The sequence below is a fragment of the Centroberyx affinis genome, unplaced genomic scaffold (assembly GCF_046629955.1).
Source record: "Centroberyx affinis isolate AG114_WGS23_722 - 3 ecotype Tasmania unplaced genomic scaffold, CSIRO-AGI_Caff_v1 ptg000097l_1, whole genome shotgun sequence".
NCBI classification, from domain to species: Eukaryota; Metazoa; Chordata; class Actinopteri; order Beryciformes; family Berycidae; genus Centroberyx; species Centroberyx affinis.
The window spans coordinates 228,142-251,417 of NW_027278800.1; the positions used below are offsets into that span (position 1 = coordinate 228,142).

At 43.3% G+C, this 23,276-nt stretch overlaps 1 protein-coding gene across 1 annotated transcript; it reads right to left on the minus strand.

Annotated features, from left to right (window-relative positions):
* Positions 1–1,770: 1,770 nt before the first annotated feature.
* On the minus strand, positions 1,771–21,498 carry galnt17 (polypeptide N-acetylgalactosaminyltransferase 17). The gene is made up of 11 exons (XM_071522501.1): positions 21,216–21,498; positions 19,268–19,451; positions 16,375–16,541; positions 12,098–12,272; positions 10,848–11,045; positions 9,266–9,383; positions 8,180–8,365; positions 6,711–6,848; positions 6,015–6,110; positions 3,116–3,277; positions 1,771–1,905 (listed from the first exon to the last, which is right to left on the minus strand). Exons 1-11 carry the CDS (start codon positions 21,454–21,456, stop codon positions 1,771–1,773), a joined length of 1,800 nt encoding a protein of 599 aa, XP_071378602.1. The 5' UTR covers positions 21,457–21,498.
* Positions 21,499–23,276: the final 1,778 nt, after the last annotated feature.

Here is a 23,276-nt window from a genome sequence, read left to right on the forward strand (position 1 = left end):
AGCTGTCAGTTAAATAAAATCAAATGTTCTTAATGTGAGTGTTGTGCTAAGTTATTAACAATAATAATTATAGCTTTGTTTGCATAAGAGGGGAAGATTTGCACTGCTGACTCCATTAATACCCATAGTTTGGTAAGACTGACTCACAAATTGAAGTATATGAAAGAGCGTAGTGTGACTTTGACCAAACAAAGAACAAGAATACATACTTTTATATCAATTTCGGAAAGATTTCGCCAACTGATATTTATCAATATTGCATCCTCTAAAATCACAAACAATGCACAACCAGGAAACCAGTTGTTTATTGGAAGACAATCTTGGGAGAAAATCCAACTGATAACACTGAATTAATTGAATATATGACATCAGATACATCTCAGTACATGGACAATACTGGCCTCGGAGGGGTTCAGCGTTTACACCACCGATACGTTTGTGCGCTTTTCCGTTCCCATTCGAATCTCCCGCTCCCTTCATTCAGTCTGCAGCTTCATGTCCAGAAAAAAATGCTTCAGGCTGCAGCCCGGTGGTTTTGTCCGTCTGCAGTAGTTTGGCACTCAGCAGGTAACAGAATGAATCAACTAGCTCTACGTTATCAAAATCAAACTTTTTCCCCATGTGCATACTAACAATCATGCTACTAGATGTACTGCATTTGGTGCTACAGAATGCTTTGAGTAAAAAAAAAAACACAACAGTAAAAAACAGATGAATTCACAACATATAAAACCTTAATTTAGCCCAGTAGCCCTCAACCAGGGGGGACACAAGGTGATTTTTTTTAGGGATTTTAATTGATTTGATTGATTTACAGTATCTGAAATAAATGTCACCAATATATAATTTATTAATATTTGTTATAAATACATTTTTCTTGTGACATAATAAATATTTGCAGCCTCTAGGCTTCTTCCAAAAATGAATCAAGTAAAATAGCCTGGAAAGAGAAAATAAAAGTCATCATTTGGCATCGCTGTGGTATTGTGCCTGCAACAAGTCACAAGTAGGCGTTGCTTTGTTTTTGGGCGTCTTGAGCTGTAAAAGGTTGAGAACCACTGATGTAGCCTATAATAAACTAACTACCAATCAAGCAATGTGTTCTGACCAGTGCATATCACTTCTGGATGTTTTGTATTCCTCCACACATCTTTAAAAAACGTGATAACAACATGACACAGGATGAGATGATGCAGATAAATTTCGATGATGCAGATAAAATCTTCTTCTCTTTTTTGTTTTTTTGTTTTTTTTTCACATAAAGACACACGCTCTGTTTTAGGCTCTACCGACCGCCTGACACAACACTTGTTTTGTTTCTGATCAAATCTCCCAATCCGTACACCTAAGAACAACATTGTGTGGAGAGGTGGCACATACAGGAAATGTCGTCATGGCGACAGCACGTCAGAATGTTGTCAAGTTCGGATGAAGAGAGAGAAAACAGTCCTCATGCGACACTTGGCGTCATTTATAATGCCCGGTCTGTAAAAAAAAAAAAAACGACCAGTTTCCAAAACACTCACCACACTGCAATGTTCCGTCCAGCACATCTCTCTCTCTCTCTCACTCTCTCTCTCTTTTATTTTTTTCTCCTCATCTCTCCCTTTGCTTGAGAAGCCTCTCAGCCTCTCCCTCGTCAGACGTCCCTCGGCAAAGCTGAGCGGTGGCAGGAGCTCTCGGCGGTTTGTCGGTGACAGCTCTGGAAAACGGCCTGTGGTGCGGCTGGGTCCCGGCGGGGGGGCGGGGCGGGCCGGCGGGGCGGGGCGCCTACTGCCTCATGGTGTTCTTGATGCTCCACCTCTGGCCGGAGCAGGGCTGCAGCACCAGCAGGTGGCCGAAGTAAACGTTGGCCGGCACCACCTCCAGGCAGCGTCCCGTGGCTCGGTTTATGATCGATTCGTTCTGCGGGGGGGGGGGGGGGTTGGGGCAGAGGGAGAGAGGCGCCGTTCTGGTTTTAAACAGGTTTTTACAGATGGCCCGTTGTACCGTAACGACCCTGACATATGGTGCGAGGAGAGATGGGGAAGCGCGCCTGGTACGGACAGATGTGTTCCTCATTTAACCTTGTGAGGTAATGTATTTTAAAGTGTTCTAGTTATTAAAAACAAGCCTTCTTAATGTAGCCCAAAAGCACATTACTTTAAGGGTAGAGGCACATCACACACTTGAATTAATAATTAATCAGAGGTGCTGCACGTAGCATTTTACCATCAATAAATCATTACATTATTTTTGAGCCATTAGTATAATTACTGTGAACAAATGAGACCATCACTGAGTTTACTGTCAGCCTCCATCAGCCTCTACTCTGCTTTTCCCATTGTTTCTCCACCTGGTGGATTTGGAGGGAAATCTGCTGGATCGCTTTACGGCACAAAACAGGAAGAGGGCGCTGTTCTTCCAGAGTGAAAGCTGGAGAAATCACCTCTAGCATGTTCAATGTCTTCAAGTAAAGCAAAAGATAAAATAAATGAATGTGACATCCTCTCTTTTTCCTCAAGAAGCAGCAGGGTTTATGGGAAACAGTAGCACGAACAATACCACTGGCATGAGATAGAGGCTAACAATCGTTTCCACCGTGGACTCCAATGTTTACGGTAATTATACCAAGGTATCGCAATTAATCTAACAACAATATATTGATGTTTAAAAATGCTATACATCGAAACTTTAAGTGCCAAAATTGTCTCAACCAAATTTTGTTTTCCAAATTTTAGTTTCTAAATTTGCGTGGAACAGCCTCACTATCTTAAAGGTTCAATCCACACAAGTAGCCACACAACATCTTCCAATCCTCTCAAAATGTTGTAGCATGTCTACTCTAATGAAGACTAATCTCAGCACACTTCATAACACCAATTAAATCTCCCTCTCACCTAATGCTCTTTCCTCCAACTTTCACACTAGGTTCACACTATACAGTAGGCTCCCACCCTAAATATCACATGGCATAGTTACATCATTAAATCAGATCCTGTGTCTTGGTAAATGAAAAATGTATGGCTATAACACGATCCCATGCTTTTCTTGGGAAGGAAAACTCATACAGTACGTCCTGCTCACTGGAAGAGAGCAGCGGCTTCATGTCACCGCATGTTTTGCTGTGTCTCACCTGGGTGAAATGCCAGGTCTTCTGCTTCACGCTGGGCACCTTGTCACAGTTGAGGAGCTGAGGGAAGCTGCTGACCTGATCGTCCACCACGCAGCGGGTGTCCTCCCCCGTGCTGCCCAGGGGGCCCAGGAACAGCTGGCCCTCTTTGGTGTAGCGTCCTAACTGGGGGGAAACCACACACACACACACACACACACACACATACAACAATCTGAAGATAATGGCAAATACATTACATCTTTCTGTGCTCTTATTTTACAATTTTTTCATTAAGCACCCACATTTTCAAGAGAAATGTTGTTACAAACCAAAGCTGACTTTTGCATGCTAATATAACGAAACGTGCAGTGATTTTAAGCTACTGACCTACTAACCTACTAGACTGGCCCGCAGGGTTTGAATTAAAATTGTACTTACACTGTGTTGTTAGACCCTTGGAAGGACATTATGTATGAAAAGTAGAAATGTTCAGTGCTGGTGAAGCCATTTCTTCCTAAATAATTTGGAGACTGTCTATGTTGTGTGGTTCTGTATAACTCAACAGGTCGAACATGGCTTTTAACACTGAAGTGAGGTACTGAAGTGAATATTGTGCACTCCAGATTCAATCTTGTTTCCCTTTCTGCTCACTCCATGCCATAAAATGACTGACTTTGATGTGATTCCTATCAGTTCTCATTCAATTTTTTAACAAGTCGCTGGTTGAACAGGCTTCAGGCAACTTGAGAAAAAGCCACTCGATGTTTGCAGAATCATTACGGTTGCATGTCCACGGGAGACGTGTCTTCATTGTGCTGGCTGCTCTCTCCCCTTGTTTTGAATGGAAGGGATACGCTGTTCCGAACAGCGCTGAGAGGCTGAACATGTTTCAGCACTCAGGGCACCAAGCGCTAGTTAAAGCTGCATTCAGATTTTCATGTAAAACTAAAACCTGTCTGATCAGCCTGAATCACCAAGTGGGGCTGCAACAGAGAACCGCATCCCATCCCACTGAGCCGCCGTAGATGACAAATGACATTCTGGTGTTTGGTATGGTCACTGGTGGGAAATCTTCTCCATGCACAAGAAGTGACCAATCAAAAGAACGAAATATAAAACTTGCCCCTAAACAGCAGTGAGCAAGCTCCATCCAGACAAAACTTTTTACCACTGCACTACCAGTCAAAAGTTTGGACACACCTGATTGAATGTACTCTGTTTTTCATTCTCTTAAAGCCATTTTGATCTAAAGGCTTATGCTTAAATGCTTGAAATTTGTTTCTTAGAAAAATACAAATAGTGAAGTTGATGCCTATGTATGAATTTCTTTCCAAAGCCTTTGCCTTTCCATCAAGGCAGTAGCGGGTCTGGCAGGGGGGCAGGAGGGGCGAACGCCCCAGGGCCCACGCTCACCAGGGGCCCAATAAGGGGGCACCCTAATTAGGTCTACTGTTCTTGTTAGGGCTGAATGATGCATTGTATGTTTATCGTTATCGCGATATGAATGTCCGCGATAAACACATTGCAAAGGGCTGCGATAACTGGAGCCTTTTATGCAGGCTGTAGTCGCCCGCAAGTCTACAGTGACGGAGTTGCGTGCCTGGGCAGGAAACACAGGACATGCAGAGAGGCAGAGCGATAGAGCTTGCACCGGCCAGCAAACGGTAGCCTACAAAAATGAGTGAAAACACAAACGAAGAAGAAAATGTAAGTGGAGCAGCGTCCGACGATTTAAACCACGCAGAGAACCTGCTGGATCCTCTGCAACAACTGGTTTAAGACCAACACAGAGCTGCCTTTCTTTCTCCTACACATGTAAGTGAAATACCAATAAGGGTCTCAAATTGTCAAATACATTCTCTAATTGTGTTAACTTCTTATAAATTAAATAATGGTGAAGTTTAACAATTCATCAATTTCCTGGGGACCCCTGGAACCCCCTCAGGAACCCCTGGTGGTCCCCAGACCCCACATTGAGAACCACTGTTCTAGTTAGCCAACGCTAGACTAGGCTATTGTTTGCTGGCTTTACTGCAAAAAGTTGTAGGCTATGTCTACTACATGCTATCATTATTTTTGGCTATGTTAACCTAATTTAGCCTATTTATGTAGGCAATTTATTAAGGATGGGTGGGTGGGGGCCTAAAAAGACAGCTCCGCCCCCCTCAGTGTCCCTGACCCGCCCCCTGCATCAAGGCAAAGGATCTAAAATATAAGATAGTTTTGATTTGTTTAACACTTTTTTGGTCACTGCATAATTCCATTTGTGGTATTTCATAGTTTTGATGTCTTTACTATTATTCTAAAATGTGAAAAATAGTAAAAATAAAAAAAATCTTTGTGTCCAAACTTTTGACTGGTAGTGTATTTGTTGAAAATTTTTTATCTTTTGCCTCTCAACCTTTTGGTATCCTTTGATATGAAGTAAACACTGAGTTGGTAAACATATGATGTTGCTGTCTGCAGTTTCCTGACGTCACATTACAAGATTTCTGAGTCCTCAAAATTCTAACAATCAGCTCTCACTGCCACATGGGGCCACGAACTTCCACAAATTGCATAGTGCAGCTTTAAAGTTAAAAATAATAGCCAATATAATGCCTTAGCCACAGGAGCCATGACCAGCGCTCCCCTCAAGCATCTGTTCGGCTCCACCAGCTAGAAAAGAGATGATGGACCCGGGGGCTGAGGAGTTGACACCCGCTGACTCAGGGTTTTCAGCACAAAAAGTGCAACACAGAAACATTTTTTTATCCTTATGGCAGAACCCGCTCTTAGAAGGGCTTCAGCCGAGCCTGTGTCAGAAACACTGCTAACACACTAATGAGGTGTGTGTGTGTGTGTGTGTGTTTTCAGGGGGGAGAAGAAATCAAACAGAATACTAAAAGATGCGGTCTGTGTCCAGTTGTCCATGCCGTACCTGGGGACCCCACCCGTGGCAGGGGTGCAGGGTGGCTGTGTGGTTCTCCTTCACACCCTGATCCATACACAGGTGGCTCACTTTAGAGTTCCGGATCTAAAGTCAAAAAGGCTTTCATCAGTCACACTTCACACGACAGCAGGACCAAAATGAATTTGAAATATTCAGTGCTTGTCATCAAATTTTACTGAGACGCAATCACTTCAGGGCCGTTCCTTAGTTTTAATGTGGCAGAGCTGCTTTTTAGTTGTTGTTTAATTACAGAATGAAGCTTTTAAAATTTAACACAGCACATCTTCATCCTTTATCCGATGAACACACACACAAACACACACACACACACACACTCTCACTTATCACTGTCTGCCTCAGTAATTCAAAGTGATTTGAATTCTTTGACTTGTTATTTCTGTATTTTGTGGTTTTTGTACCATTTTCCTTCACTTTTGAGTTTTCATATCACTTCTAACGTTCTTTGTCATGTTGATCTTTTTTCTGTCTTTTTGTTTTGGATTTGAGTTGTTTTTTATAAAGCCCTCGGGGTTTCTTTGTCTCATCCACACATATTGTATTTCTTCTTTTCTCTCTCCGTTTTCAGCGGTTTCATCAATTTGTGCAAATAAAAACTAAATCTAAACTTACAAGCATCTCTTTCCAGTCTCCCACTCCTTCATATCAGTGTGACTGCTGACTCACCTCGCCATAAAAGAGCGTGTTGTTGTAGCTCCTCATCTCTGGGTAGACGTTGTCCAGGTACCACTCAAAGCTCTTACACTGCAGGCTCTTCCTCAGCGCCGCCCGCTGAGAGATATCACCGTAATCAATACCGTGGTTCTGCGAGAGCATGAGAAGGCAGAATCCTTACTGATAGAGGCAACACTTCACTTTACAATGGCCTTATTCCAGCTGAGCAGTAACCTACAGTTAAAGTAATAATCCATGAAAACGTTTTCACAGAGAGACAGTTACACAGCAATTTAAAGCTAATGGTCTTAAAATAAGGAAAATTGTGTACCTGTGAATAATCATGTAATTTCTGCTTTACTTCCAGTTTGATTTTAAAGTGCTTAAGGTGTAGTATTTTAACATCAATAAATCATTACCACATTAATTTTGAGACATTCGTGTAATTACTGTAAACAAACAAGACCATCACCAAGAAGCCTGTCAGCCTCCAGCAGCCTCTACACTGCATTTTATTGCTGCTAATTATGTGACACTGGATCGGATTTTGCAAGAAATGCTGCTGGATTGCTTTATGGCACAAAACAGGAAGAGGCCGCTGATCTTCCAGAGCAAACGGAGCTAAAGCTTTCAGAGTTTCTGGCAACTTCAGATGGTGGAAGGAGGGAAAGGCAGATGGAAAAATCACTTGTTTGAAGTAGCAACATCTCCTTAGCCACAGGGTTTATGGGAAATGTGGTCTTAAAATTCTAGCACTGACAATACAACTGGTGTGACACAGAGGCAACCAATCATCTCGATCGTAGTCTCATTTGTTTACGGTAATTATACCAAGGTATCACAATTAACTTATAATTAACTTCCTCTAATTATCAATTGAGACACTCTATACAGCTCTTTTTTTCTGTTCCTGCAGTCTCTAAGTCAATAGCTAAGAAAGCCTTTATGTTTAATAAAGCCTACATGTAAATATTCGGTCCATATCATCTTTCCACCTGTTCAAAAATACCCTGTCTTCTTATTATGGGATCAGTTGTCCATAATAACACCTGTATAATTATTTTATTTTATAATTATAATTATTATAATTATTTTGTATTATAACTTTATTACTTAATGCTATCACTGACATTAATACCTTAATACTTTAATATTTTTCTATAATCTATGAATGAATGATCCATTTTTGCATGCTCTGCTTGGAGTATGATCTCCTGATTCTGTATGTCTTATTATTTGATATTTATTGTTTTTTGTTTTTTTTTTCTCTGTTGTTTTGTTTTGTTTTGTCTTGTTAAATGTTTTGTCTAATTATGTTTATATTGTATTTCTGTCGTTAAGGACCCCCTTGAAAAGGAGATGGTACATCTCAAGGGGTTATTCCTAATAAAGAATTTCCAACTTGACAATATACCGATGTTTAAAAATGCTACATGTAAGGACACAGTCGAGTGCTGTGCTCTCCGGCAGCGCGGCCTCACCTCCATAGGAATGTTCCAGGCCAGGTAGACGTTGGACTTGTACTCGTCCATCCAAACCTCGGCCACCCGCAGGGCGTTGCGGCGCGTGTGGAAAGCGATGTTGCTGTGGTACGGTTTCTTCATCCGCGCGATGTGAGCCACTCTGGAGCAGGGAAGCACCTCCATGCTGCCTCCACACAGCCACACCTGCAGGGCCACGGTGTCACAGAGCAGTTTACATTAACAGGTTAATAAATAAATCATTTCTAAAAAGATTTCCACTAAATAAATACATTCTATTTTACCTATTAATTAGGGCTGAACAATTAATCGAAATTTTATTGAAATCGCAATATGGCCTACTGCAATTTTCAAATCACAGGAGGCGCAATATTTGTTAAAGGCGAAATGTGTCAAAATACCATTTTAAATTAAATATTGTGGTGCTGCAGAGATGTCCTGGCCTACACATCATATTCTACAGACTTAAGAAAACATCTTTGTTTGGGACAGGTCCCCGCATAAATCACACCATAATCATTTTAATACGTTTTTCAATGAAAATGAGAATAATGATGTAAAAATTATCATTCCCTCTAATATCGCAAATCATATCGCAACTGCAATATCAGTCAAAATAATCGCAATTAGATATTTTTTCAAAATCGTTCAGCCCTACTAGTAATATAAAAATAATAATAATAATAATTTAAAAAGTGCTTAAAAATAAAGTGAAACTAAACATTTCATTGTACACTAAGAGAGAAATATAGAACGGAAGAAATGTTTAATTCCAAAATGCCGTTGTGCATAAACAGCAAAATAGTAATGTATTTATAACAAAATAGCACAGAACGACAACACACTCCAAGCTCCCAAAATGTCTAACGCCAAAGTACCCAACCTTCCCCCTCTGTGTGACCTATTTATCTCCATTGGCCTCCTGTGTGCTGCTCCTCTAGGACTCTTAATGGGGCCTCATTTATCAGCGGTGCCACGCTACGGTGGCCGCTGCTCCACTTAAACCAACAGGGGCAGGCAGGGAGGAGGGAGGAGGGAGGAGGGAGGAGGGAGGAGGAGCGAGGGGAAACGGGGTGACACACAAACCCTGATGCCCAGTTCGATGTTCTCCCCTCCGTAGACGTCCATGCCCGAGTCCAGCAGGCCGAGCTCGCCGAAGTAGTCGCGGTTCGCCACGAAGGAGCAGCCGATCATGGCCGGAGTCCTGCCACGAGGGAAACACCACAACAATAGGAGAAAAATTACATTGGGCCTTTGCGCGTGTGCGTTTGTGTGTATGGTGTGTGTGTGTGTGTGTGTGTGAGTGAATGTGAATTCCCTTGTTTATGTGTGAGTGTTTGTATGTGTACCTAAATGTGCATTATGTGCATGCTTGTGTACGTGTTTAAACCATGATTCACTGTGTAATTGTGTGTTTGTGTGTGTGAATGTGGATGTGAATCCTTGTGTTTCTGTGCAGCTGTGTGTGTGTGTGTGTGTGTGTGTGTGTGTGTGTGTGTGTGTGTGTGTGAGAGAGTGTGTGAAAGAGATCCTCATCTGTTTATTTTAGCAAGCAGTGGGTATATAGGCTACGTCCCCTGTTGCTCTCACAGCCATGCATTTTTGTTGCGAAAGAGTGTGAAAGACAGTGACAGTCAGCGTATGTATGTGTGTGTGTGTGTGTGTGTGTGTGTGTGTGTGTGTGTGTCTGCACTTCTATTGTACACATAACAAAAAGAAGCCTGGGAGAAAGACCTTGCCTAAAGCTAAGACCTGGGACAAATAATTTTACTGTTGTACCAGGAAATAGATTAAAAAAAAAAAAAGGGGGGGGGGTTGTTTCAGTCCTGCTGCACTAACTGGGCCATAAGGGAAGAGGTGGGTGAGGCATGTGTGTGTGTGTGTGTGTGTGTGTGTGTGTTTTTGTCTGTGTGTGTGTGTGTGTGTGTGTGTGTGTCCATGTGTGTCTGTGAGAGAGTAAGTGAAAGAATGTGTTGGGAGCAAAATGTGTGAAAGCGTATGAGTGAGTGAGTGAGAGAGAGAGGGTGAATGAATGAATGGCTGACTGATAGTGTGTGTCTCCATCTGTGTGTGTGTGTGTTTGTGCGTTCATGTGCTGCTGGGAAAGTCCGACATCCGGGACTTCCAACCCGGCTGCTTAACAGCGTTGCGTTCATGTGCTGTTTAGTCGGAAAATCAAACCCGGAAGACAAACAGTAAACAAACACAGATGTCCTGCATCTAAACAAGTTAATTTGATGGACTTCATTCAAACAAATGTTGGGTTAGTCTGGCTAACAACAAACTTGCAATAAAGGAGAATCTATATGTGTTTTCTTACTGTTGACTGACAAAACTTTATTTTTCGCCTTGTTGAGAAAGTTAATTGCGTCATAACTCAGAAACTCAGGCAGCGAAATTTTCTCAGACTTTCCAATTTAATCACCCGACTTTGGAGGGCATTCGTGAGAAATTTCCAAGTAGGAAATTCATTTTTCCGATATATCCCATAGCACATGAACGCACCATGTGTATATACAGATGTGAATTAGCTTGCAGCTATAATCTGGTATGGTGCATCAAATGGTGACATTTATGTTTGAACTGTACATTGTCCCTTTTAAATAAATAAATAAATAAATATATACACCGTACAACTTTAAGTCTCGTCGACCCAGCGTTCCCCTACCTGATGGGGGCGGAGGTGTCGCCCTCGTCCCACCACTGCTTGGGCGGGTTGATGTACATGCACCACAGCTCCCAGTTGTAGCCGTGGCCCGAGTTCTCGTAGCGCTCCAGCTCGAACGTGTCGTGCTTGATGTTGTCGATGGAGGGCAAGATGATCCTCTTGTGGTCCTCTTTGATTCTGGCCAGAACTGGCTCGGCCCTAACACACACACACACACACACACGCAAAAGAACACACACAAATACACAAACTTAAAGACAGATGGTACAGGGGATTCTCTTAAGATCTCCCCTCTCTCGCCCACTTCAGTCAGTTCAGCCAGTCCCTCAAGTTGAACCAACTTATTAGCAATTCCATTTGATTCAGCTCAAGGCGCAGCTCTGGAGGGCAAGCGTCTATTTATGTTGAGTGAACTGAGCGTTTCATCGTCTATAGTACAGACTGAGCTGGAACAGGAAGAGGAGGCCAACCTAGAGCCGTCGGCAGGATGGGCCAGACATGCTGTAAACAGTCACAAGTGTTTATGTGCCGGCCAAATCAGTATCATCTTTTAAATCACTGCTCAAAACTTACTTTCATGAACAGGCTTTTATATAATTTCTGATTCTACTCTTTGTTTCATATTTTATGAGCTATGCATCCTATCTTTTATTCCTGATCCTTTCCCCCTCTCCTCCTATCCTTATCTTAAAGGTGTGTATCTTTCAAGTGTGTAATTGCTTTTTTTTGTGTTGTATTATATGATATTTCTGCTATCCTTTGTCCTCTCCTTCAGTGATTCTGTAAAGCACTTAAAAGTTTATTATTACTGTTCATCTTATTATTATGATATGTATGTCAATGTGTATTTCAATGGGCCTCTGTTTACATTTGTAACATTGAATCCCAAATCTCTATGTATCCATTTTGGAAAAATTTTGCTAACTTCCTTAGATGATTCTATCCATAAAAAATAACTATTTATATACTACTAGATGACTCTATTCTCTAGAACTATTATTAGGGTTAGGATTATTTTCATGCCAGACATAATTTTGTAAAAGTGTCATGTTTTTTTTTTAAATGGTGCATATCATTTTGGAATCAGACTCTTCTTTTGGTTAATAACTAAATCAAACAGAGCCTGATCCAAATCCTGCCACTCCTGTCCTGCGCTGCCTCTCTCCCCCTTGACGGTAATTTCACTCCACACATTTCTACCTCCAGGTTCCAAGTCTTGATTAATCCATCCAGACGCCAAACTCGCTCACCAGGACGGCGTGAACTCCACGTGGGCGTCGAAGAAGCCCGTCACCTCGGCGCTGGCCACCTTCCAGCCCTCGATTCTGGCGCGGATCAGTCCCTCTCTCTTCTGGTTCCTGACGATCTTCACCAGGCCGGGGTAGCGCTTGTTCACGTACTCCTCCAGCGGCCCTTTCAGTTGCTCTGGAGACAGAGATACATACATTCAATATTATCGTTTATCATTATCTTTCAGTGGAATCATATTGTCGTGATACGGTGATTTTGGGATATTGGGACACAATTCTGCTGTCTGAACTGATGATAACAAACACATTTTATTGGAAAAATTTGGGAATTGGGAATACTATTTGTAAATTTCAGTTTTGTTTGACATCACATCCTAACATTACCACTGAATGAATTAATTTGATTTAGGGCCGGGGCGATAATTCAATATTATCGTTTATCGTCTTTCAGTGGAATCATATCGTGATGATATTAAGATATTTTGATATCGTGACACACATTTCTGCTGTCTAAATTGATGATGGCAAGCAAATTTTACTCAAAAACTCTGATAAAATGAGGTATGGTAGGAATATTATTTGAAAATTTCAGTTTTATTTGACATCACACCTAACATTACCATTCGGTTCAATGAGATGAACATTAATTTGATTATTTAACGTGATTTTGCATACATGAACCATATCGTGATATATTGTGATATCGAGAAAAATCCTTATGATTATCATGATATTGATTTCAACCATATCGCCCAGCCCTAATTTGATTATCTATGTGATTTTGCATGCGTGAGCCATATCGTGATATATATCGATATCGAAAAAAAGTCCTTATGATTATCCTTATTATTGATATTGATTTCAGCCATATCGCCCAGACCTACCTCCCAACAGAAAAGATCCTTTCTCTACAGAGATCAATAAAGTCACACAATAAAGTCACATTATTCCTATCCCCGCTGCCTACTCACCTGCAGACATACACACAGAGAAACAAAAAAAGCCCCACTGAAAAAAAAAACACACATCGATCTGCTTTTGTTCAAATAAAGACACAAAAACACACGCACACACACAGAAAGACATGACATAAATCTCCTCTGCATTGCGTTCCAACAGACAAACAAACAACACCAAAGGGGATCTGCGGCTTCCTGAGCGCCGGCGGCCGCTCCACCTTTGATCTCTCACTCAAGTGATCAGCCTTTTCCCCCCAGATCCAAACAGTCGCAGCCCTCCTTCCTTTGCATACACACCCACACACACACACACACACACACACACTTGCTAATTCACTCGAACGAATAAACACATTTCTCATGCTCTCTGTGTTTTCTATCTCTTTCTCTCTCTCCCATACACTCGCTTGATCATGAACTCAAACAAATAAACACATTTCTCATGCTCTCTGTCTCCTCTCTCTTCCACACACACACACACACACACACACACACACACATCACATTTCACACACACTTGGGCGTGTATGAGACTGTGTGAGCTGTGTCCGCACCACAATGCAAGCGAGGCCAAAGAGCCAGGCGACGTACGCATGCAGTGAGAGAGCGGTGAGTGTTATTTGTTTGCGTGCCTCGCCCTCTCCGCCGCTGCAATCTCTTCCCCTCTGTGATAGATAGCTGGCTCTCAGCCATCCAGCAGTGCCAGGCGGGAGAGGGGGGGGGTGGGGGTGGGGGGTGGAGGGTGTTGAACTGTCTCTCCCTCCTTTCTCTCTCTTCCTCTCTCTCCATCTCTCTCCTTGCATTTCTCGCTATCCTCAGCCACTTTTTTTTTCTGCCCCGACTGTTTCTGCCTCTCTCTCTCTTTCTCTCTGTCTCCCAATTTCCTCATTGCATCTTTTTGCTTTTCCTCCAATTGCATTTTCTCCTTTCCGTTGCATTATACTCTCTCTCTCAGTCTCTCTCTGCCTGTCTCTCTCTCTCTCTCCCTCTCTCAATCACTGTCTTTCTCTCTGTCTCTCTCTCAATCTCTCACTATCTGTCTCTCTGTCTATCTCTCTCTCTTTCTCTCTGTCTCCCAATTTCCTCATTGCATCTCTTTGTTTTTCCTCCTATTGCATTTTCTCCTTTCCATTGCATTATCTCTCTCTCTGTCTCTCTCTCTCTCTCTCTCTCTCTGCCTGTCTCTCTCTCTGTCTCTCAATCTCTCTCTCCGTCTCTCTCTCAGTCTATCTCTGTCTCTGTCTTTCTCTCTCTCTCAATCTCTCACTATCTGTCTCTCTCTCAGTCTCTCTTTCTCTCTGTCTCTCTTCCCATTTCCTCATTGCATCTCTCTGCTTTCCGTTCTATTGCACTACACTCTCTCTCTCTCTCTCTCTCTCTCTCCTTCTCTCTGTCCGACCCTATTTTTCTTCAGGCCTCTCTCTCTGTCTCTCTCTCTCTCTCTCTCTCACTCTCTCCCTCTCTTCGTCTGCCACTTTCTCTAATAGCCCGGCTTGCTCTCTCAGCCTTTCTCCTCACTCTCTATATGCCTCTTCCTCTCCCTCTCGCTCTTCCTCCTCTCTGCCTTTCACTCTACCTATTTTCGACCCTCCTGCCCTAACTCTCCGTTCAACCCACTTTCCCCTCCCCACTCTATGCCTCTTCCTCTCCCTTTCCCTCTCTCTCTCTCCTCCTTAGTTTCATCCCCTCTTCCCTCACTTCTCTTTGCAGTCCTCTCCCCTCCACTCTATACCTCTTCCCCTCTCTCTCTATTTCACTCTGCCTAGTTTCATCCCCTTCCATCTCTGCCTGTCCCTTCATCTCACAAAGCCCGGCAGCGCTGCCCAATAAATAAGACAGGGACATCTCTTCCCGTGACATCCTATTGTGGCGCTCCACCTCTATCTGCCTGTCTGCCCCGCGGAAGCCGACGCCATCAGTCACCCCGCCGAACGCCGCGCCTCAATAACGCTGGACGCGGCTTTTGTCAAGGAGACGCTCATCACCTTGTCAGGCCGGCGGAGCCCCGTTACGCATCTGATGCCGCCGTCCCGCGACTCGACACTTCAGAGAGCCAGCCTTCCAGCGCGTTCGTGAATGAATTCAATGCAACAAGCATAAATACAGGCTTTTGTGTTGGGTGTCGGTGTGCATTATGTGTTTATATTCCTGTATTGTGCATTGCGAAAGGTCAGATGAAGTATATGAAATTCCTTTATGTTGCTTACAAAGACTGTTTCTGTCTGATCCAGTTGGTCACACGCTTATGGGAGAGTAAAATGTTACTCATGCCAGAGGGTGTGTTACATGTGTGTACGCACTATGATGAATAACATGGAAGGAATCATGTACAGTACAATCATGTAAGGTACATCGTAATGGTGAGTAAATATATGCAGTGACCTATATGCTCAGAGCATTTTCTACAGTACAGATGGTAAACTGGTAGTGTGTGTGTGTGTGTGTGTGTGTGTGTGCCTGTCTGTGTGTGTGTGCCTGTCTGTGCATATGCACTAGGGTTCAACCAATATGGGTTTTGAAGGCCGATACATATATATTTGGATTAAAGCCGCCAATAGCTGATATTTTGTGCCAATATTTGTGCTGTATATTTACAGTACATTTGACAATTTTTATGATATAAAATATCCCAAAAGTTCAGGCTTTAGATTCCCCCAGAATTGTATCTTTGCAGGATGGAAAAGCCTCTGAAGACACATTTAGACGATTGGACACTAAAATGCTCCATTGAAACCCATGCTAACAGCTGTTCAAGGCAGAGTGAGGCAGGTTTCACTGCAGGTTTCACAGACTGTCACCTCTGAAGCTGGTTGAGTAAAATCATATCCATCCCTATCAGCAGTGTGCAACGCTGACTGGGCAATATTTTTATTTAAAGGCTAATATCTGGCTGATATATCGACAAATCAATGTCAGTCTAACCCTAGTGTCAGTCTAACCCCTAGTAGTGCTGTGAAAAAAGTGACAATTTGATGGCACGAAATGAAGATAAATTATGGTAAAATATAGTAGCAATGTCCTTGGATGACAAAATGGCAACACTTTACAGACTACACCCTCTATTTTAAAGGTACTGAGTGATGAGCAGACATTTGGTTTGGCGCCATTACTGGCTTGTGTATACCAGGACTTCCCGTGGGTATGGAACAAACAGAGCGGCCTGCAGAGAGCTGCCTCTCATCCTCCTATGTCTCTTAACTCTCCTAGTCAGCCTCTACAGGAAAATATCTGACTTGAGATACAGCAGATCCAAATCAGCAAACGACACTCACTTTCCTCATCAGCGTTCTGGGAGCAGAAGTCTTAATTCCCACTGACCGTCATCGCTGTTGTCGTCCACCAGGATGATCTCCTTGAGCAGGTGAGCCGGCGTGTGATTGACAGCCGAGTGGACCGAGCGGAGGATCACCGACAGAGCCTCGTTGACGAAGATGAAGATGAGGGAGATCTGGGGGAGGTCTCTCGGGTAGCCGACTTTCCTGCATCTGCACAGACAGATACGCATGCACACAGTGTGACTATCCAATTTGAAAGCCAAATAAAAGCTTTTTATGTTAGGTGATTCTGTCGGCTGTGAAGCCTGCGTCCTGGGCTTTGCACGCTCCACTCGTCCTCAATCATTACCGTGAAAGACCAAGCCGCCTCCATGGAGTTGCTGACATCTTGTTCGCCGAGGCTGAAAGGCAAACCACGTGCCTCTTCCTGTTCAACTATAATCACATGGGGTTTTTTTTTTTTAATTGGCCTATTCACAGTCTGTCTACTGCAGATAGGAGGCCTATTTTTACTGCACCCTTTGTTTAAATGGGCTACAGCTCTAATGAAGGGGAAAGAGGTGCAGCAAGGCTTTGGCTGTGAGTTTAGTTACAGTGGGAGAGGAAAGTGGCTTCCTCTCCTCATCTCCTTTCCTTGTTGTATCAGTTGTGTCATCTTATTTCCCGTGTGGAATAAACTATTAACTACCTGCAATACCATCATAAACCCAATGTTTTCATGAGAATTGGTGAGATGCTGCAATAGTTCTCAAGCTTTTCGGCTCGTGAGCCCCAAAAACAAAGAAAAGCCTACGAACCTGTTGCAGGCTTGAGCGTGATGAATGGTGACCTTTGCCACCAAACGATGATTTTGATTTTACCCTTTCAGGCTACTTTACTTGATTCATAATCAGAAGAAACCTAGAGGTTACAAATATTCATTGTTTCACAAAAAGAAGGACTTTACCACATAGATTCACAAACATGATGATAGTAAATTTGTGTATTAGAAATATATGTTTTCACATTCCATAAATCGCTGGCCCGGGGGATCCTGACCCTCTGGTTGAGAACCACTGAGGTAAAGTACTGTGGAAAGTGTTTTATAAAGCTTCCTCCATGCTGCTGAACAACTGCGGATTGCATTTTGCTTTTTCAAGTGTCCCCGACTGTGTCAAGTGTCAGTGAATCCATAATGAAACTTTGGTTGTGACCATTCCTCTTGCAGTTTCCCATGATAACCTCTCTGTCTTTAACACTACACTGACCACCAAACAACCAACAAAACTAGACATTTAAATGGAATAAGTGATGTTATTCGAAGTTAATAATGATACTTCTATCTAACACTACTACTGCTATCTAACACTACGACTGCTAGTACTACTACTACTGCTGCTGCTGCCGCTACTACTAGAACTACTACTATTGCTTCTTACAACTACAACAACTACTGGTACTACTGCTACTACTATTGCTATAACTACAACTACTACTGCTGCTACTACTACTACTACTACTACTACTACTACTACTACTACTGCTGCTGCTACTACTACTGCTGCTACTGCTGCTACTAGAACTGCTACTATTGCTTCTTACAACTACAACAACTACTGGTACTACTGCTACTACTATTGCTATAACTACAACTACTACTGCTTCTACTACTACAACTACTACTACTGCTGCTACTACTACTGCTTCTACTAACAACTACTACTACTATATATATATATATATATGTGTGTGTGTTACATATATAGGTGATGTGCTGCAAAACAAGTAAGAAGTTTGGTCAGATGAACTTGACGTCCCTGAACAGATACTGAGCAGATACAGTGCATCCCAAAAAGGACAATGCTTCTTCTAACACTGCTAATGGGTAGCCTGGTATCCAGCCCCTGTGAATCACAGTTTTTCATAAGGCCCCTTATGAATCGCCATGCAAATTTGAAGAATGCTGAAAAACTGTGATTCATAGGGGCTGGATACCAGGCTAGCTAATTGACATTTGATCTTTGTTCCTTTCCAGCTCTCTCTCTGGACTCCCCGCCACCTCCGGCTCCACAACAGAAAGAGAGCTTCAGCCAAGATAGAAGACTCCTCAGACTCCGGCTCGCATACTGCTACTAAGCCTGAAGATATCACACCCCAACACGCCTCAGACGCCACTTTGATCTCGGGAACATAAAAACCCCCCGAGTGACAAATGAGAGAGTTGGATTCTGATCCCCCCCCCCCCGCCACACACACACACACACACACAAGAGAGCCTCGCAGCTGGTGGCGGAGATGGGCCGAGGGCTTTCTCATCATCGCCGGCTTTCAAATAGGGGGGCTGTTGCTCGCTTAACCAGCAACGGGGGGCAGAGATAGAGACTTTGTAAAGGAGCATTTATATAGAAAAGCCGCACCGCGCATACAGATACTACGCAAAGCTATCTGGGAGTCTGGGAGCGGATGGGTTTGGGATTCACACACACCCAAAGACGCACAGGGGTAAACACATATGTTGATGACATGCAAACACAATAAGAGGCACACAGTTTACACCTGCCGACACAAGCACTGCCTGTGTGTGTTTGCCCATGCATGCATGCATATCGATAGCGACTCAGATAGTGCAACTTCATCACAAATACAACAACAGAGTAAGAGGTAAGAGGCAGAGAGAGAGAGAGAGAGAGAGCAAGAGAGAGAGAGAGAGAGAGAGACAGGTGAAGCACACAACAAACGAACACCGCAAAGCGCACTGCAATATGTGGCTGATACCAAGAAAAGGGTCATGAAGCCAAATGTTTCATTAGTGCTTCTAAATATAAACCATGCAGGTTTTGTTCTGTTACGTAGACAATCTATGTTAAGCTCTGTCCATGGAAACTACAAAAGTGAAATTCAAATAGCTAACCAGTTTGTGAAATACCACTTTGGCTAAACCAAGCCTGTGTACTCACTTGCTGGGACGGTGGTCTGGAATGGTCCGATCCAGAGAGATTTTGTCGCTGAGGTAGGCGTTGTAGCCGTACTTCTCCCTCAGGTATTTAGCATCGCTCTCCTCGGCCGGGGACAGGGTGGCGGGCAGGCCGCCTTTACCCCGACCCCCAAAGCCCTCGATGAGGCCCAGAGATTTAGACAGACCTGGGCGAGGCAAACGAGAGAAGATTACATGTCAGTATCCCTTAGCCTGGCTGAGTCACTCTTCATTCTGAAACCGAGGCTCTCAGGTGATAGCCCACCTCCCTCTCAGGGCTCTGACATCACGTCGACATGCGGAGTCACTGGCTGTCAACAGAGGTGAGCTTGTGATTTGATGTGACACTATGACGTGTTGGCACAGATAGCGCCTCCGGTACGAGGATACGATGTAAAAATAGGGATGTGTCAAACAGGCTTAGCCCAGGGGTTCCCAACCTGATACGCCCGCTCGCCCTAATATTCAGGTCGGAAAATTCCTGTGAACCCGACATCGGAAAAAATGCCTTTCACATCAAACTGTTTATTTAATGGAATCTTTCACTCTCCAGGTTGTGAGCCGGTCGATGAGGCTGCAAAGCTTTCACACCGCCCTTTCATTTGTCCTTTTTCCATTTCAAAGTAAGGGTAAAATATTAGGCTATTACATCCCTCTTAGTTTGATTGGTTATCTGTGGGCGGCAGGGTGACCTGGTGATTAAAGTGACCATCCTTCAACCAGGCGACTCGGGTTCAAGCCCCCGTGTTGGCAAGCATCCTCCCGGCTGAAGTGTCCTTGAGCAAGGCACTCAATCCCTACCAGCTTCTGGGTGTACCTGACCCTGACCTCTGACCCCTGACCTGCCTGGAGGAGCAAAAGAAAAGACAGTGTCCCTATGGGGATCAATCAAGGATCACATTATTTCTAGATTCACAAAACCTTCTTAGGAAAAAAATCTTAATATAATAATATATAATAAATTCTCATTTTTTTTAGAGATAAACTTCACTTGTGTCAAATTTGTTGCAGTGAGAAGGTAAGCGTCTAAATTCATTCATTTAAACACACTTTTTTAGACAAGTAGGCTAAGCTAAATATTTCAAAGTAGGCCTACTAGCTAGCTAATCGTTTTACATACTTGCATCTTCGCTAGCTAGCTGTTAGACAGCAGAAGTCGGTTTGCGTTAGCTGATATCATTTTTACTGACGAAGTGGATGTAAATTTTCAAAACAAGAACGGTTGTATTGCTGTAGCTAGCAGACAGAGTGCCTTACTGTCGTCAAATATGCTTATTTAAATTAGTGAAAATAAATTTTCGGTCCTTTTATGCATGTTTGCGTCACGGTTGCTAGGTAACTTGGGCCCTATGAGAAGTTTCTACTGAAAGTAAGAAACCCAGAGAGGTTTGTACAAGTAGGCTAGATCAGTGGTTCTCAACGTGGGGTCCGGGGACCACCAGGGGTCCATGAGGGGGTCCCCAGCAAATTGATGAATTGCTAAACTTCACCATTATTTCATTTACAAGAAGTAAAGACTGTAGAAGAATGACTGTTTTGATCATAGTTTCACTGTTATCTCTCTACCTGCAATAGAGATAGTCATGGAATTATGGACATCTAACAATAAAAATATTCTCTGATTTGGGTTTGAGAGACGAAATCTCATCAAATGGGACTCTGTGGCCCTAATGTGGACTAAATTGGGGGTCCATGATATGAAAAAGGTTGAGAATCACAAAGAAAATCGCCTATTGGGGAATTGCACTTAGGAGCCTTTTTAAGAACTTCCTAAAATTTCTTCTTAGGTAGGCTAAGATATTTTGTGAACCCCCTTATTTTAATACCAGGGGCCCCACAAGGAACCTGTAAATAAGGAAAAGTGAGACAGCTGACTTCTTCTTTACAGATTCCTTCTCAGCTCACAGAGTTATGTGTCAGAGTGTTTTTACCGTTCAGCTGTCGGTACACCACGTCCTCCAGGGAGCCGAGCCTCTTCAGCAGCACCTCATGACTGACGCCGGGGCCCTGCGCCGTCCCGTTGCCCCGGGGCCTCTTCCCGTCAGCCGGAGCCTCCGGACCGCCGGCCGGGACGCTGCGTGTGTTGCACTTGGCCCAGAAAGTCATGAACCCCGCAACCGCAAGCACGTTCAGCACCAGTAAGACCCTCCATCTTCTGAACACAAAAGCCATTAAAGTCGTCGGTGTCCGGGATCCGAGAGGGGACGGGGACCGACACGGTGTCACAGATTCAGGGCTCCCTCGCCTTGCGATGTGCGGAAAGCTGCAGGGAAAAGCAACTGGGTTAGGTCGGCACACAGACCCCCTGTGTGGCTGCATGCATTAGGAAAAAAAACCGCAAAAACCTACAGAAATGTCAGTGTGACTACATTTTGATCCATTTCCCATATTCTTTGTAATAAATCAGCTCTGTCTTACCATTTGGCACTGGGGTTATTTTAGGTTGCATCCCCCTTCTGAGGAAATTTGGGGAGCTTGGCCATCGGCTTTCATCCGTGTCACCGCCACTTGGGAAGCCTTGTTTTAAGATCATGCACGGGAGATGTAAGACAAAGAGACGGGCATGTGTTGAGCTTGAACAACCGGTATTCCTAAATAATTGAAGAGTCGGGAGACCATCAAGTCCGGTATTTTTTTTTTTTTTTCTTCTTTGCGTCTAACAGAAGTCGGCAATGATGCGACTGAGGAGGACGGCGCGCAAAATTATCCTGGTAGATGCACAGGAAAGCATCTAAACGCGGTTACCACGTTTCTGGGCGCCGGTGATCTATTCGCATATCATCCTCACTCCTTCACACGTCGTTAAAGATCACTGTGAGATGCAATTTAAGGAGACTGCATGGATTATGAAGGGATACAATGGTCCAGAGACGCAGCATCCTCCGGTGAAGGTAGAGCGGCTCCTCAAACGCAGCGGCAGCAAAGAAAAGAAATGCGTCCTGGATCCCGTTTCTTCTTCTTCACATTTCCCCCGTTTCGGTTAACACACACACCAGCGTTTCCCCTGTCATCCTCTCCGCCTTTCTTGTTTGTTGTGTCTTGTTATTTCCTCTAATTCTGCCTTATAAACCGTACAGCGCTTAATAAGGGCGCGGGGAAAAACGCGGAGTGGATCCGGAGAGGTTTTTTTTTGCTTTCAGTGTCGAGCACGGCGGTTTGTGCAAATAGTTCACAGCAGTTCGGTGCTGGTGGGTAGGTGGGTGGGTTGGTGGGTGGGGTGTCTGCTCACTGGCACCCAATTATCTGCAATTACAGTACATTCAAATCATATTTTACACTGGTTTCCACAGTGGGGTCCGGGGATCCACCAGGGTCCTCTGTAGGGATCCAGGGGGTCCATAGGGTAAAAGGAAGGGGGTTATAGTTTAATTTCGTTATTATTTAACTCCCCATAGAATCAGGACAAAAAACTGTATAAGAATGACAGTTTTGTTCATAGATTCCACTTCCCCCTCGGCTTTACTATATGGACAGTTATCTAATTCAGTATAAAATCACATTTAACAGCAAAATAAATCTTATCAAATTTCGTTCCTTATTGGGCAAAATCCTATCAAATTGGGGATCCTTGACATAAAAAAAAAAAACAGTTTGGGAACCCCCTGATCTACGGTACTACCGAATGGTTTTCCAGTGTCCTGTGAGGAAATCCATCTTACATACTGTATGATAAATCTGTGACCCATTTAGAATAAGTAACCTTCAGCCACTGTTGCATCCAAAGACTTTCAAAGAGCACATCAATATTTCACAGCGTGTCATCACTCCAAAGCAAAATGCCCATCGATGGGAATTTTCTATTTTAAACCCTTATGAATAAGAACTTAGAGTGATCCTATAATACATTTTATGAGCAAATTACTATTTTATACTATTATTTGATGAGGACAGACACTAACATGACAGCAAAAATACAAGTCCCTATAGGAATATTATAGTGATAGCATAGGAGCTTCAAAAATATGGAATTATATCATAATTCACTATATAAT

What these genes read in the sequence shown, in the direction of transcription:
- galnt17 (XM_071522501.1), bottom strand. Translation starts at nt 21,456, where the DNA reads ATGGCTTTTGTGTTCAGAAGATGGAGGGTCTTACTGGTGCTGAACGTG. An exon ending in CCTGGAACATTCCTATGGAG is followed by an intron (nt 6,849 to 8,179) that starts GTGAGGCCGCGC and finishes ATGCTCTCGCAG; the next exon opens with AACCACGGTATTGATTACGG. An exon ending in GCCACGGGTGGGGTCCCCAG is followed by an intron (nt 3,278 to 6,014) that starts GTACGGCATGGA and finishes GTTTCCCCCCAG; the next exon opens with TTAGGACGCTACACCAAAGA.